The sequence below is a fragment of the Bubalus kerabau genome, chromosome 7, assembly GCF_029407905.1.
Source record: "Bubalus kerabau isolate K-KA32 ecotype Philippines breed swamp buffalo chromosome 7, PCC_UOA_SB_1v2, whole genome shotgun sequence".
Classification (NCBI taxonomy): domain Eukaryota; kingdom Metazoa; phylum Chordata; class Mammalia; order Artiodactyla; family Bovidae; genus Bubalus; species Bubalus kerabau.
In genome coordinates, this window is record NC_073630.1 from 29,921,136 (window position 1) to 29,934,860 (window position 13,725).

General features: G+C 36.5%; 1 protein-coding gene across 1 annotated transcript in view; it reads right to left on the bottom strand.

Moving 5' to 3' along the window:
• Nucleotides 1-13,725, bottom strand: part of COL25A1 (collagen type XXV alpha 1 chain) — a 494,071-nt gene that overhangs the window by 103,825 nt on the left and 376,521 nt on the right. The window contains exons 11-12 of the mRNA XM_055587935.1: nt 2,681-2,707; nt 487-531 (exon numbers count right to left, since the gene is read on the bottom strand). Coding sequence (XP_055443910.1) covers nt 487-531; nt 2,681-2,707 — 72 coding nt within the window. The remainder of the gene's footprint in view (nt 1-486; nt 532-2,680; nt 2,708-13,725) is intronic.

Genomic DNA, 13,725 nt, shown 5'->3' on the forward strand with positions numbered 1-13,725 from the left:
AATAGTACAATAAAAGCATGCTATCAGAGTTTAGCAAATCTATTTAATTCTTAATTTTGCTTAGCTGTAAAAAAAGCTTCTGAATTCACGATTCCAATAGCATCTCTCTGTAGAAATAACTTTTGTTAATGCAAGAAATAATACATATTAGTCTGCAATAACAAGAATAAACCAGAGTGCACTTTATCACAATCAATGTTAAATACTATATTTTTCCTACTCCAAATATATTTATGAGAAAGATACCACTGTATCTCATATATATCAAATAAAATGAAAAATTGTCTAAGAACTTTTGGCTATTTAATGCATTTGTTTAAAAATTAAACTAATTTGATCATTTGCAACACAATTTTTCTATATTTCAAAAGTATATATAATATTTTTATATGCATATAAACTTATTACCAACATTACTGATTAGAACAACTTTGTGATTTTAATCCTCCTCAAATGATCAAAAGTAGTATATTCTATGGAACTCACCTTTTGTCCATTCATCCCTGGAATTCCAGGTACTCCAACAGAACCCTAAGGTGACATATGGTTAAAATAAGTTAGTATCATAAGCACAAAATAATTGAATTCTAAATTTATGTCATATTAATCATGTCAGCTATCACTTTATCTTACTAAAACATATCCGAGAGGCTATGTTTTTCAGATCTTATCCACTGTGTTCTAACACACAATATGGACGTGAGTTTGAGTGAACTCTGGGAGATGGTGATGGACAGGGAGGCCTGGCTTGCTGCAATTCATGGGGTCGCAAAGAGTTGGACACAACTGAGTGACTGAACTAACTAACTAACACACAATAATGTAAACAGAATCATCAAGCTTTTCCAGAAGCCATGAAGTTAAATCTCACCATGTTTGTAAGTATCTACTTGACCCTAATATGATTTTAAAGAATTTCACATCATAAATTGAGATCCAAAGCTATCAGAAGGCCTCATGGCTCCAAATTTGGGTGCTTTTGAGAATTAAATAGGCTTAGTTTCATCTCAAAAAAGCTTAGCTGTACCAGTAACTCTTGAATTTCATGAAATTAAATACCATAAAATAAAAGGTAATGAAAACAGCAACCACTACAAGGGACCCATGTTGTAAAGTGAAGTTTGTTGTATTTGAAGCACTTCCCTCAGACTCAGGGAGTATGTTTAAACCATGTGAGGGTGAATATATCTTCCAAAGTAGACTAGACAGGATGTCGCAAATGGTGAGCATAGACTAGGAACAATACTAGTCCTATACATTGAATATGATAATAATATGTTGTCCGTGTGTATGCACAAGCACTTGGATGTGCGCACACACGAGCACTGGGGTGATTAGAATAGAAAAGAAAAGTAGTTACTACCTGAGAAAATCTTACATTTAACTAGATACAGAAACAGTAACAAATGTTTTCAAATAGCGATGTCATTTTCCTCCACACATCTTCCTTTGAGGCTCTGGAGAAACCATTTTTTAAATAGAATGTGCTTATTTTTTGTTTAGCACTATAAAACAGATTTTTCTTAGTAGGTGTGTGATATTAAATTTTTTTAAGAATAATGGAAAAGATTAAAATAGTAATTAGAAATCCAAAACTTCTCTAAAAAATAAAGTCTATTAAAAATATAGTCATTTCATGCAAAAAAAAAAATTTGAGATGGCAAGCTCCTTAGTGCTTTCTTGGTGATTATATTGAGTGGGTCATTAAAGGACTTCCCAAAGCCTGAGGCAGTAATTTTATCCTGGTAGCATGTGGATTAGGGTAGCTTTACAATTTCACACCATACTTAATAGAGACATTATTGCGAAGGACAAAGTGTTCCTGTACACAAGTTGTCTCACTACACACTGGCTTTTACTTGGTTCGTGGGATCATGTTTCAACAGATGCCACATGCCCAAGCTTGGGGGATAAACGTCTCTATCTTTGATGGATTCCAAAGATAAAGAATAATCACTTTTCCACCTGTTGTAATACAATTATTATTATTATTATTATTTTGGTTATCTGCAGGTTAAATATCCTTTTATGTCCTCCTTGTAGGGTGGGAGGTGGATGGGGAGTGGGGGTTTAGTGATGTTTTGTTCACAAAGGGCCATCTACCTGCTATTGATGCATTTTCTACTGTAGAATTGATGTAATTTTAGAAGTGTTAGACTCTCTTCTCCAGAAGGTAAAGGGTCAAGTCTGATGGCTCTGGATAATGTTGAAATAACAATCGGGAAGCCATTTTTTGGGTTGCTTCAGCAAAGGGGGATACTAGTGGGCCACTTGAACATAGCCACCAAGCAACAAATACATTCTTTGTTCTAGTCTGTTTAATGGTCCTTTGACAATCATATATTTGTGCAAGACCATGCATTTAATTTGCTATGTCTTATGACCCTTCAGATTTCTAAGTTTTGTCACAATATTTTACTAGTATTGGAATTAAAAAACTCAATAACCTACACATTTGGCAGACAGCTTAAAAAAAGTCTGCTCTGGATTTATTGGACTTTCTATAATGAAGTCAATTAGAAATCTAATGGCTCACATTATATGATTGTATTTTTAGAAAGCAGAACGCACAAACCAGACTGCTTTGGTATGGCTCACAGTAGCTAATTCCATTCCCTTCTCACGCCAGTCATTAGGCGATGGGGACATAATTACTTTCACAGTATTTTTTATACTCTACCTTTTGTCCTGGAGGTCCCAGAGGACCCTAAAAAAGAAAAACAATTCAATTAACATAATATTGTAACCATTTTAAACTTAAATGACCAATTAAAGTTGTCGTATTCTGTAAGGTTCTCTTTGCTGAAATATGCTGATGTTGTGTACGTCAAGGAAAACGAGAATTTTCCGTTGGAAGTACACAATGGGTCTTTTCTTCTCTCTTGTTCCCTTTTTTTTTTCCTTTTTTCTTTTTTTTAAATTTTATTTTATCTCTCTTGTTTTCTTTTGAAGAACGTTATGCAGTAGGATCCCGATTTTTGCTTTTAAAAAAAGAATCACAATATTGTAAATCAACTATAAATTAATTAAAAAAATAACCTTTGCCCTTCCAGTGCATCTGTTTCTTCAAACACCTGCAAATCTATCACTTCAGTCGCATTTAAAAGGCTGGAGATGTTGCTTCTAGAAACACTTAAAATGCAATGCAGTTCCCAGCCCACTGACTTGTTCTATGACTTCTGCATCTGCAAAACTTCAGGAAGCAGATTTGCAAAGGAAATCATTGAATGGCATTATGAAGAAACATGTTTTGTTCTATTCTTCCTCTTATGAAATGTGGCCAATCGACCTGCACAAAAACTTGTTTCCAAACTAGGGGATGCCAAAGTCAATTGTGGTAACTAGTGTGCACCAAAAAAGGGAACAAAAGATGCTGTCAGCTGTTGCATAAACTATGACACTGGGGTGGGAGGGAGGGGGGAGAAGAAATATAATATTTAGGAAGATGAATGGGAATATTTACATTTAAAATGGAAATGTGGCAGTTCTGAGATTTAGGGTTCTTTGACCGCCAAGTCAATGTTGGGGATCTGTGGGCTTTATTTAGAGCAAGGCATTCTTTGAGATGGTAGGAAAGAGCACAATGAGAGCTATAATTCTGACTACTGAGGTATATTTTTAAATAAAAATATTAAGCACTTTTCCCCCAATTCTTTCAAAAATGCTTTTAACTTCAGTGTATTTTAACAAAGTTATAGATCCTCCATCATTCCATGTATTAATAAAAAGCTCTTTATTCCATTACACTTAATGGCTAACTTATTTTCAATGTGTGACATTTCAGTTAATCAGCATCTTACATTGGACTCTAACATAAAATAAAGCAAGAGAATGGTAATTAGAGGGAGAATTGGTCATGCATAATTTTTTAATTAAAAATACACTGTTTAAGAACATTCAGAGAATCTGTTCCTCGTAAATTATTTTGCAATCCTCAGGAAGACTAACAATTTCCTCATATAATCAGCCTTAGGTTTTTGAAAGTGCACTGTGCAATATCACCTTTATATATTCCTTTTTTAAAAAATGTAGGATGTAGCTTTATTGACTCAGTGACAATAGGGGTAAGGAGATAGAATGTTCAGACATATGAAAAAAATACTGGCCTACAAGCCTAGGAACTGAAAGAAAGTGAATTTTTTTTTTCCTTTTTATTACAAAAAGTTAAAAGCATGATAAAGGGTAGGAAGAGTAATATAATCTACACTTATGTATCTATCATTTATATGTTACACTTATATGTAACCATTAATGTTTTGCCATATATATTCCTTTTTGATTTACTCAACCAACCATTTTCTTAATGAACTTGTTATCTCATATATCTGCATGGTCTGACTGTCTCACTTATCTTACTCCTTCAATTTAAAATTCTCTGTTTTAGATTTTGCAGAGAAAACAGAGTCTCTAGGAATAAATTTCCCAGCATCATGTCTCTCATCAACTCAAATCCACGTGGCTCTCCTTCCTATATCAGAGGGGGAAGATGCCCTCCTCCCACAGGGTAGAGGCATCCATAGACTCTGGGATCCATCCTTGCCTCCATCCTCAGGGATCTTTCTCAATCAATTATCTCTGTAACCATATCAGAGCCTCCTGCTCTGCACGGGTTCCTTCCGCTTAGCACATAAACATGTGTAATCATTTCCTCACTTGGGTAAATTGTTTGGGAAGTGAATGTTAATGCTAAGTAAAGGCAGAATCTCGAAGCTGCAGTGATAGGAGATCTGAGAGTGAAGAAAAGACTTGGGTTTCATCATTGTCTAGGATTCCATTTTTCCAAGTGTCTCCAGAGTATTTAACTTTTTAAAATGTTGATGTTGAAAAGGAAATCATATAACAAAAAGTACATTAATTCAATGTTTAGACTGAGAATGTATATGTTCAATTCAAAAAGGTTTGTTTCCCATTTTAAACCTAACTGTCACTTGAAAGAATACTGTTCATTAAATTGGACATTTTGTACATTGACATATAACCCTGGAAGGGAAATTTTCAGATGAAAATAAGAGCAAATTTTAAATCAGATGTTTTAACTAGAGATGAACATATCTGGTATTTTCTAATTTTGTCTTTGTTGCATGATCACAGTAAGTCAGAGATTTAGAAAAACTGCTCACAGCTCTAAAATCTGTGAAATCTTATTAGTTGCATATTTTAATACAATACTTAATAAAAGTCAAAGGAGGTTATAAAAATCACATTTTCTCACTGTTAGAAAACTACTGCAATTTTTGCTAAACTCCAAAAGTAAAAGCAGTTTTAAGATGTAGTGTTAATTTTAAATTGTGAATACATATCTTGTATTTTCATGACAACGTTGCCAAGGATATATCCTCAGCTACCAAAAGTATGCATATACTCCTGTGATCGTGCTGGCACGAAAAGTGGTTGCAAGTCAAAGATAGTGTCATTTATCATTAGAAGGGAACTCGGAAAAAGCAGTGTTGAATATAAGACGCAGACACACATTCAAGTGAGTACAGACACACACACATACACACACACAGATAGCTATTTTGATCAGTATTTTGCTTATGTATATATTTTTTGAGTATGCACTAATAATCCCATTATATATCTGTGGCATTGTGGTTATTAAATTTAAGCTTCAGTTCAGTCCAGTTCAGTTGCTCAGTCGTGTCCGACTCTTTGCTACCCCATGAATCGCAGCACGCCAGGCCTCCCTGTCCATCACCAACTCCTGGAGTTCACTTAAACTCATGTCCATCGAGTCGGTGATGCCATCTAGCCATCTCATCCTCTGCTGTCCCCTTCTCCTGCCCCCAACCCCTCCCAGCATCAGGGTCTTTTCCAATGAGTCAACTCTTCTCATGAGGTGGCCAAAGTATTGAAGTTTCAGCTTTAGCATCAGTCCTTCCAATGAACACCCAGGACTGATCTCCTTCAGAATGGACTGGTTGGATCTCCTTGCAGTCCAAGGGACTCTCAAGAGGCTTCTCCAACACCACAGTTCAAAAGCATCAATTCTTCGGTGCTCAGCTTTCTTCACAGTCCAACTCTCACATCCATACATGACCACTGGAAAAATCATAGCCTTGACTAGATGGACCTTTGTTGGCAAAGTAATGTCTCTGTTTTTCAATATGCTATCTAGGTTGGTCATAACTTTCCTTCCAAGGACCAATCAATGAAAGCTTCACTGATCAAAAATTGATTTTGAAGTTAGGGTATGTTGCTACCAGTTGGTTAAGATGTCCACATCTGAGTAGTTTTGTGGCCTCTAGTGTAAATACAAATTTATAAAACAGTGAGCAAATGCCATAGAACCACTGACTGACTTATCTAATCTTTCGTAAACTTACTTATATTCTTAGTCCGAATAATGATTTGGATGAAGACTCATAAATTCATTATTCACCAGTCAAGCTAGTATTTCCTATTATTCCTAAAATTAAAACTGTTCTCATGTTCTAAGTTTTCTAAAATAAATCCATTATTGTTATCCCATGTCTTAAAAGTTTGAATCAAATAGTTTTCAAAACTGAGTCAATCTTTTTAGTTCATTCTTATCAATCAATGAATTGTTCCTTTCTTAAGTATTTCCTTGGCGGGCACTTTGATGTTTGCATTTACTTTGTAGACTCTTTTATTTTCTGTTATCATTTCTTTATCCTTATCTACAGATTGAAAATTGTGTAACATTCAGAATCTCAATATGATAAATTATATTTAAGTTCAATTCTAGAAGTGTTAAACTATATCTTAAAATATACTCACTCTGACATAAGCTCTTGGTCAGAATGTATGAGCTTTTTTCATTAAAGGATCTTGCATAGTGAACATAACTATTCATAAGGATCAAATGAGCCACTGAAAACTTCTAAGCGTGGAGTAATAGCATCACTCATCTGCATATAAATGTTGGCACCTGAGTTTTCATGTTCTTTCAGAAAAGACTATAGACAGTGATGACAAGTTAAGCGAAAAGTTATAAACAAGCAAGAAATTATACAGGGCACTGATTCTCATTCCTGTTCCTGCTCCACTAGATTCCATTTTTAAAGATTATATAAAATATTATGTATAAAAGTGGCAGCCAAGTAAGTTAAAGGAATATTGTAGTTCCCATTTAGTGATTGCCTTTACCAAGTGGTGGATTACTCGGGCTTGAGGGTGATCTTTTACTCCTCCAGATACTTAACTCGAGAACAATCTCCAGTTCACCCTCTTCTTCAGCAGCATTGCTCTGTTCTTGTTCAACCCTCATCTCTCTCACCTAAGCAAATGTCACACCCAGCTAAAAGCCACCGTGTTTTCAGTCTTCTTCAACCCTTTCTGCATAGTGATGCCTAAGGACCTTTCTTAAAAGGCTTTCAGATTCATACCTTTCCTCAGTTGAAAAAGCCATGCTTTCTCATCTCTACACCTCTGCATCGTCTGGCTTTCTGTTCCCTTAATGGCCTTTTCCTCTCTGGTCTTGCCTCCTCCACCCATTACATAATTCAGAGCTCAGGGCCACCCCTCTCAGGCTAGGTCCCCTTCTTTTGTTTTCCAAAGTACCCTTATGACTGCACTTCTTCCCAGAATTTACCAACAGAGTTGTGATTGTTGGGTTACTTTTTTCTTCACTCTAAACTTCTCTTATCATGCACAATAGTTGGCATAGTAAATGCTCAGTTCTTTTGGGTTCATTCATGAATTCATCCACTTAGCAGTTATTTAAATACCCATTAAGTGTCAGGCAATGTTCTAGGCACTGGGGATACAGTAGTGAACAAAATAAATGAAAATACAAGCCTTCCTGGACTTCATAGTCTAGTTAATGGAGAAAGATAGCAAATAAATAAATAAATAAATAAAATAAACAAGTAAAATATAAAGTTGTGTCAGGGGGTAAGTGTTAAAGCAGATAGGGGGTTTGGCACTGGGAGATGTGTATGTGGTGGGATTTTAAATTGGGGATTTGGTGAAGGCCTAGGGATAAAGTGACACTTGGATAGAACTCTAGAAGAGACCAGCAAGACGGTCAAGCATGTAGAAGGAGCAAGGATATTCCAGGCAAGGGAAGAGGAAGTACGAAGGTCAAGAGGTGGGCACATGCTCAGAGTATTCAAAGAACAGCAAGGAGGCAATAGGTGGGTGGTAGAAGGCAGGGCTGTGGAGAGGGAAGGCAGCTCACATGTGTACGGACTACAGATCGTCAGCAAAACGGTGCTTACTCATTACTTCTTGGCAAACAGATGGAGAAATAATGGAAACAGTGAAGACTTTATTTTCTTGGGCTCCAAAATCTCTGCAAATGGTGACTGCAGCCATGAAATTAAAAGATGCTTGCTCCTTGGAAGAAAAGCTATGACCAACCTGGACAGCATATTAGAAAGCAGAGACATTACTTTGCCAACAAAGGTCCATCTAGTCAATGCTGTTTTTTTCAGTGGTCATGTATGTGTGAGACTTGGACCATAAAGAAAGCTGAATGCCAAAGAACTGATGCTTTTGAACTGTGGTGTTGGAGAAGACTCTTGAGAGTCCCTTGGACTGCAAGGAGATCAAACCAGTCAACCCTAAAGGAAATCAGTCCTGAATATTCATTGGAAGGATGGATGCTGAAGCTGAAGCTTCACTACTTTGGCCACGTGGTGCAAAGAATTGACTCATTGGAAAAGACCCTGATGCTGGAAAAGATTGAAGGCAAGAGGAGAAGGGGGTGACAGAGGATGAGATAGTTTGATGGCATCACCAACTCGATGGACATGAGTTTGAGCAAGCTCTGGGAGTTGGTGATGGACAGGGAAGCCTGGAGTGCTTCAGTCCATGAGGCTGCAAAGAATCAGACATAACTGAGCAACTGAAGTGAACTGAGGTTGATAAAAATTATAGGAATGAATAATGAATACATGGAGTAAATCAAGTTTCCCCTGATATCTTAGACAACAGTGTCTCAAGATAAGAATGACAACACAACTTAGAGAATGAATTTCTGGTTGCCAGGGTGAAGGGACAGTTAGAGAGTTTGGGATGGATATGTACACACTGCTATGTTTAAAATGATAACTAACAAGAGCTTACTGTATAGCATATGGAACTCTGCTCAGTGTTAAGTGGCAGCCTGGATAGGAGGGGGGTTTGGGGGAGAATGGATACATTGTATATGTATGGCTGAGTCCCTTCACTAGTTGTGAAACTATGGCAACAATGTTAATTGGCTTACCCCAATACAAAATTAAAAGTTTAAAATAAAAAGAAAACAAACAACAGAAAAAAATTACAATGACAAGATTTTTCACTCCTGTTCACCCAAGTCATTCTAATGCTACAAGCCTAATTTCATAGCCTCTAGATTACCTCTAAGTGCAAGAGTGAGTAGAGTAATTCAATTCATAGTTTCTACATTAAAACTGCAAAACAAAGATCATTTTGTCTACGTGGTCTCATTCGTTCAGACTGTCATGGATGTGAACGTAGGTCTAAGGTCTCTAATGCACTTCAGAAAGCCATCATGCAAAGAGTAAGTAGAATTATCAACCCATGGTAATCTTCAAAGCAGGCAGTTATGAAATGGATATTTCTATAGCTATTATGCATTGGCTTCACTTTCCAGCTTGTAAAAATATCATTTTTTTAATTAAAAAGTCTTTTGTTTGAAAGATCATGGAATAGAAAAAAATTAATGAATTTTTCCGACACTACTGATGTTAGCACAAATTTGATTGAGGCATTAATTACTTAAACAGGATGTAGAGTTTCTAAATGATGTGCTTTAGGATGCCTCTTGGGAGGTGTTTTAAGGCAACTTCTGGTTGCCTGCTATTAGGAGATGATGTTCTGTGTGAGCAGGGGGCGGACATAGTTCCTGCTCTGTCCCTGATGGCTAACAGTAAAACTGAAGCTCTGAAAGCTGCTGGTCATTCCTAGATGCAAGAATATGCAACCAGCTTCTGTAATAAAAAACAAAGGGAACGAAAGAGAGGTGGTCCATCTGTGAAGGAGAGAATAAAAGCCCCAATCTATTAAGCCACTTAAAATTATTTCCTTTTTGAGTTAAGAATTGTTCCATGATTTAATAAAAGTTAGGCAAAATGAAGAAAATACTTTTTAAAGTCTGTTTCTATGGGAAAAATGATAACATGTAATCTAACTTATTGGAGTCATAAAACGTTAATATCAGACTTTCTCCAGAGTTTGCTGCAACAGACTTTAATTATAACTTTGTGAAAGCTATTAACCTGGTCACAAGATCAGAAGATACAAAAAATTGGTTTCAAAGAGTAAGGGGAAATTTGAAATAAATAATAGAAGCTTGTCTTACTTAAGAGGGATTCATGTAAGATGTACTTTTATAACATTTCGTGTTCCACTTGGATGTCTGATGAGAGAGGGTCAAGAAACATAAACTCTAGCCACTATTATATGGGAGTCTGGAGTATAATTCAAGTGATGTTTTACAAGATTCAGATTTCATGGCTTAAGTGTGTGGAAATGCCAAACTAGAAACTTAGGGGAAATGTTTAGAATATAACGTGTGCTGATATGTTTTCAGTACAAAAGCCAATGATTCAGATGGACTGGGTAAGAAGGAGCACAGAATAAACAAAAAAAGAGAAGAGTGGGACAGAGCTGAGCTGAGAGAGCCTCATTTTTGTTTTGAGTCCTCCGTGGATTCTCTCTTCAGTCACACCAAGTCATCCATACATGAAGACTTCATGTAAAGGTCTTCATCCTTTGAGGTTCAGCAACCTTCACTCACTTCCTCTTTGAACCTTCTCCGGTTCACCCAGACAGAGCCTGTTTTTGTCCTCCATGTTTCTCAAGCACATTTTAACTGGCTGAATTTTAGTATATTTATAAAATCTACTTGACTAGGAAGCAAATTCTTCAGGTCATATATTTTACATCCTCAGCACCTAGGTCAGTTCCTAGCAAATAAATCATTATTGACTGCATTGCAACAATGAATTAGTAAATATGAAAATTACAAAACTCCATTTACCAAACTTCTGCCATTGTTTTACAAGTCAGGCTATCTTCCTTCTTATCACTGGAAAGAGCTTGGTGTTTTTTTTTTTTTTTTTTAATAGATGGCTGTCTGAAACTTTTAGTCAAATTTAAAAAGCAAAAATCTCCCAGTATATATAAACAATATTTTGAAATAAAAATGGTTGCCTCACAGTAGTACTTAATAGAATCAAAACACTAGGGTGATTTGTCCATCATTATCTATTTAGAAAATGCATGGACAAGCTCCAATACTTTGGCCAGCTGATGTGAAGAACTGACTCATTAGAAAAGACCCCGATGCTGGGAAAGATTGAAGGCAGGAGCATAAGGGGACGACAGAGGGTGAGATGGTTGGATGGCATCACCGACTCAATGGACATGAGTTTGAGCAAGCTCCGGGAGTTGGTGATGGAGAGCCTGGTGTGCTGTAGTCCATGGGGTCACAAAGAGTTGGACACGACTGAGCAACTGAACTGAACTGAAGCTCTTCTTATGGGAAGTTAGACATCATTCTATTTTTCTCCTTAAAGTCCTCAGTTTTGAGGCAGTTGTTTCTGCTCAAGTATCTGGGATTTTTTCATTTCAATAATATCACTCCATAATTTCTTTTTTTTTTTTAATTTTATTTTATTTTTAAACTTTACATAACTGTATTAGTTTTGCCAAATATTGTTTGAAGAAGTTTCTCTAAAACAGGTCTCCTTTAGAGCCTATCTATAAGATGACATGTTACTATATTTTAATTCATGAATATTTGATGAAAAAAGTTTTAAATGCAGTAATTAATTTTTTTTAAAGAATAAATTATTTTTGACTTCTCTATCTCATGTGCTGACTTTTGGGGAAAAATATTAAACCCAGATGATTCATTTGTTGGTGTTTCTCAAAATCTTGAAGCTCCAGCCTCTTTAAGGGAGGTCTCTTAACGCTCAGGAAATTAAAGAAGCTATACATTTTTCTTACCACTTGATGAAACCAGGACCCAAGACAAAAAACTGAACGTTAACTACAGCAAACAGATTTAAGACAGATCTAGGTATTTGAGAATCTATGCTCTGATTAGATCCCCAAACAGAGACTCTATCACCTCCTACCAGATATCCAGGGCCAAAATTAGCTCACTTTATCCTTTCTAAATATTTAATAAATTGTTTCTCAGTGCTACATCCAAAATGGAAATGATCCGGAAAGAAAGAAAAATGAACAGGCTTCCTCTGCCCTCTGTGATTAGCATACTTCCCCAGTGTACCATAAAGGCAGCAAATTTATGGTTTATGAAGGCCTATCACCTGATACTACGCTCAGGAAAAAATATTTCTAAGGAGTAACGTGTAAGTGCTTTTCCCATGTTAAATCAACAATGCTAAAAAACACTAACTGCTAAAATTTAAATATCCCACAATCAGCAGAAGGAAGACTTAAATTTAGGACCTTAATATATACTCATCTACTGTTCAGATCTGTTTTCTATCTAGACCAGTCCTGTCCAATAGAACTTTCTGGAATAACAGAAATAGTCTCCATTGCTCAACCCAGTATGGTAGCTAGTAACCGCATGTGGCGACTGAGCACTTGACATGCGGCTAGTACAATTATTAGGAACTGAACTTTAAATTTAATTTTGTTTAATTGCAGTTTAAATGGCCACACATGGCTAGTGGCTACTACATTAGAAAGTGTAGATCTAGCAGATCTAGGGTGTAAAATGCATAAGACTGCAATCAAGTGACCTGGATTTGACCCTGCTTCTGCCATGGACTACTTTGTGAGCTTGATCATGTTATTATTCATTCTGATGCTGTTTCTTTATCTTTAAAGTGATTAACTAGATGATTCCCAAGATTTCTTCTAAATCATTTATGCTCTACTTAAAAAATACTCATCGAATGTGACTAAAAATTGTGAGTTATTATTTCACTCTCCTCATGAAAATCAGTCTTTTAGTTACACTATGCCTATTCATGAACATTCATATTGCAAATTATCTATAATACATGAATGAATACACAGTGATGCAGAAGAAAAAGTAGTTTTGTAGTTGTATTTATCCCGCCTAATCCTACTCCTGGTGTGCTATGACAATGGATAAAATAAATATCTAAATAGGATTTCCTTGCATTGGTACTTGATTTATTGAATCATCAATTCATACCATTCAGTCACTCAGTTTATTGAATATACTAAGCTCCAAACACAGTTAATATTATATGTGATGTGATAAATGTGCAGGAGGGGAGAAGACAGTTTCTAACTTAGCTTAGAGAAATGTGAATATCTATGAGTGTGTGTGAAGTTTTCTCAAAGGAAGTGACCGACCAAAGCAGAAGTCTGTTTGTTTGAGTCCATTCAGACACATGGCCTTGGTATTGCCCTTACCCTGGGCATGGGGGTTCTTGCACCGGGGCCCATGCTTTAGAGACCTCTTTCCTGGTTGCAGTCCTCCTCCTTTGGTAGCCCTCTCCTTGACCTTTGACTGTGCTCTGGGTACCTGTGACCCTGGAATTCTCCACCCCAGTGACTGGAGCTCACTTCAGGGACTGTGAGTTGCCGTCTTCCCAGGTCTGCTCTTCTGAGGGTGAGCCATACCACTACTGTGCACTATAGTAATGGGGCAAAGAGGTGGGTATTTTGAAGCACGTGGGAGGAGTTTGATCCTGTGAGCATTCCAGATATCTCCATGTGAGAGCTGGAGTCTAGTAGAGATTTGGATATTAGGTACATGTGAGAGAACAAGGGAGCAGGCCTTGGCCAATTTGGAAAACC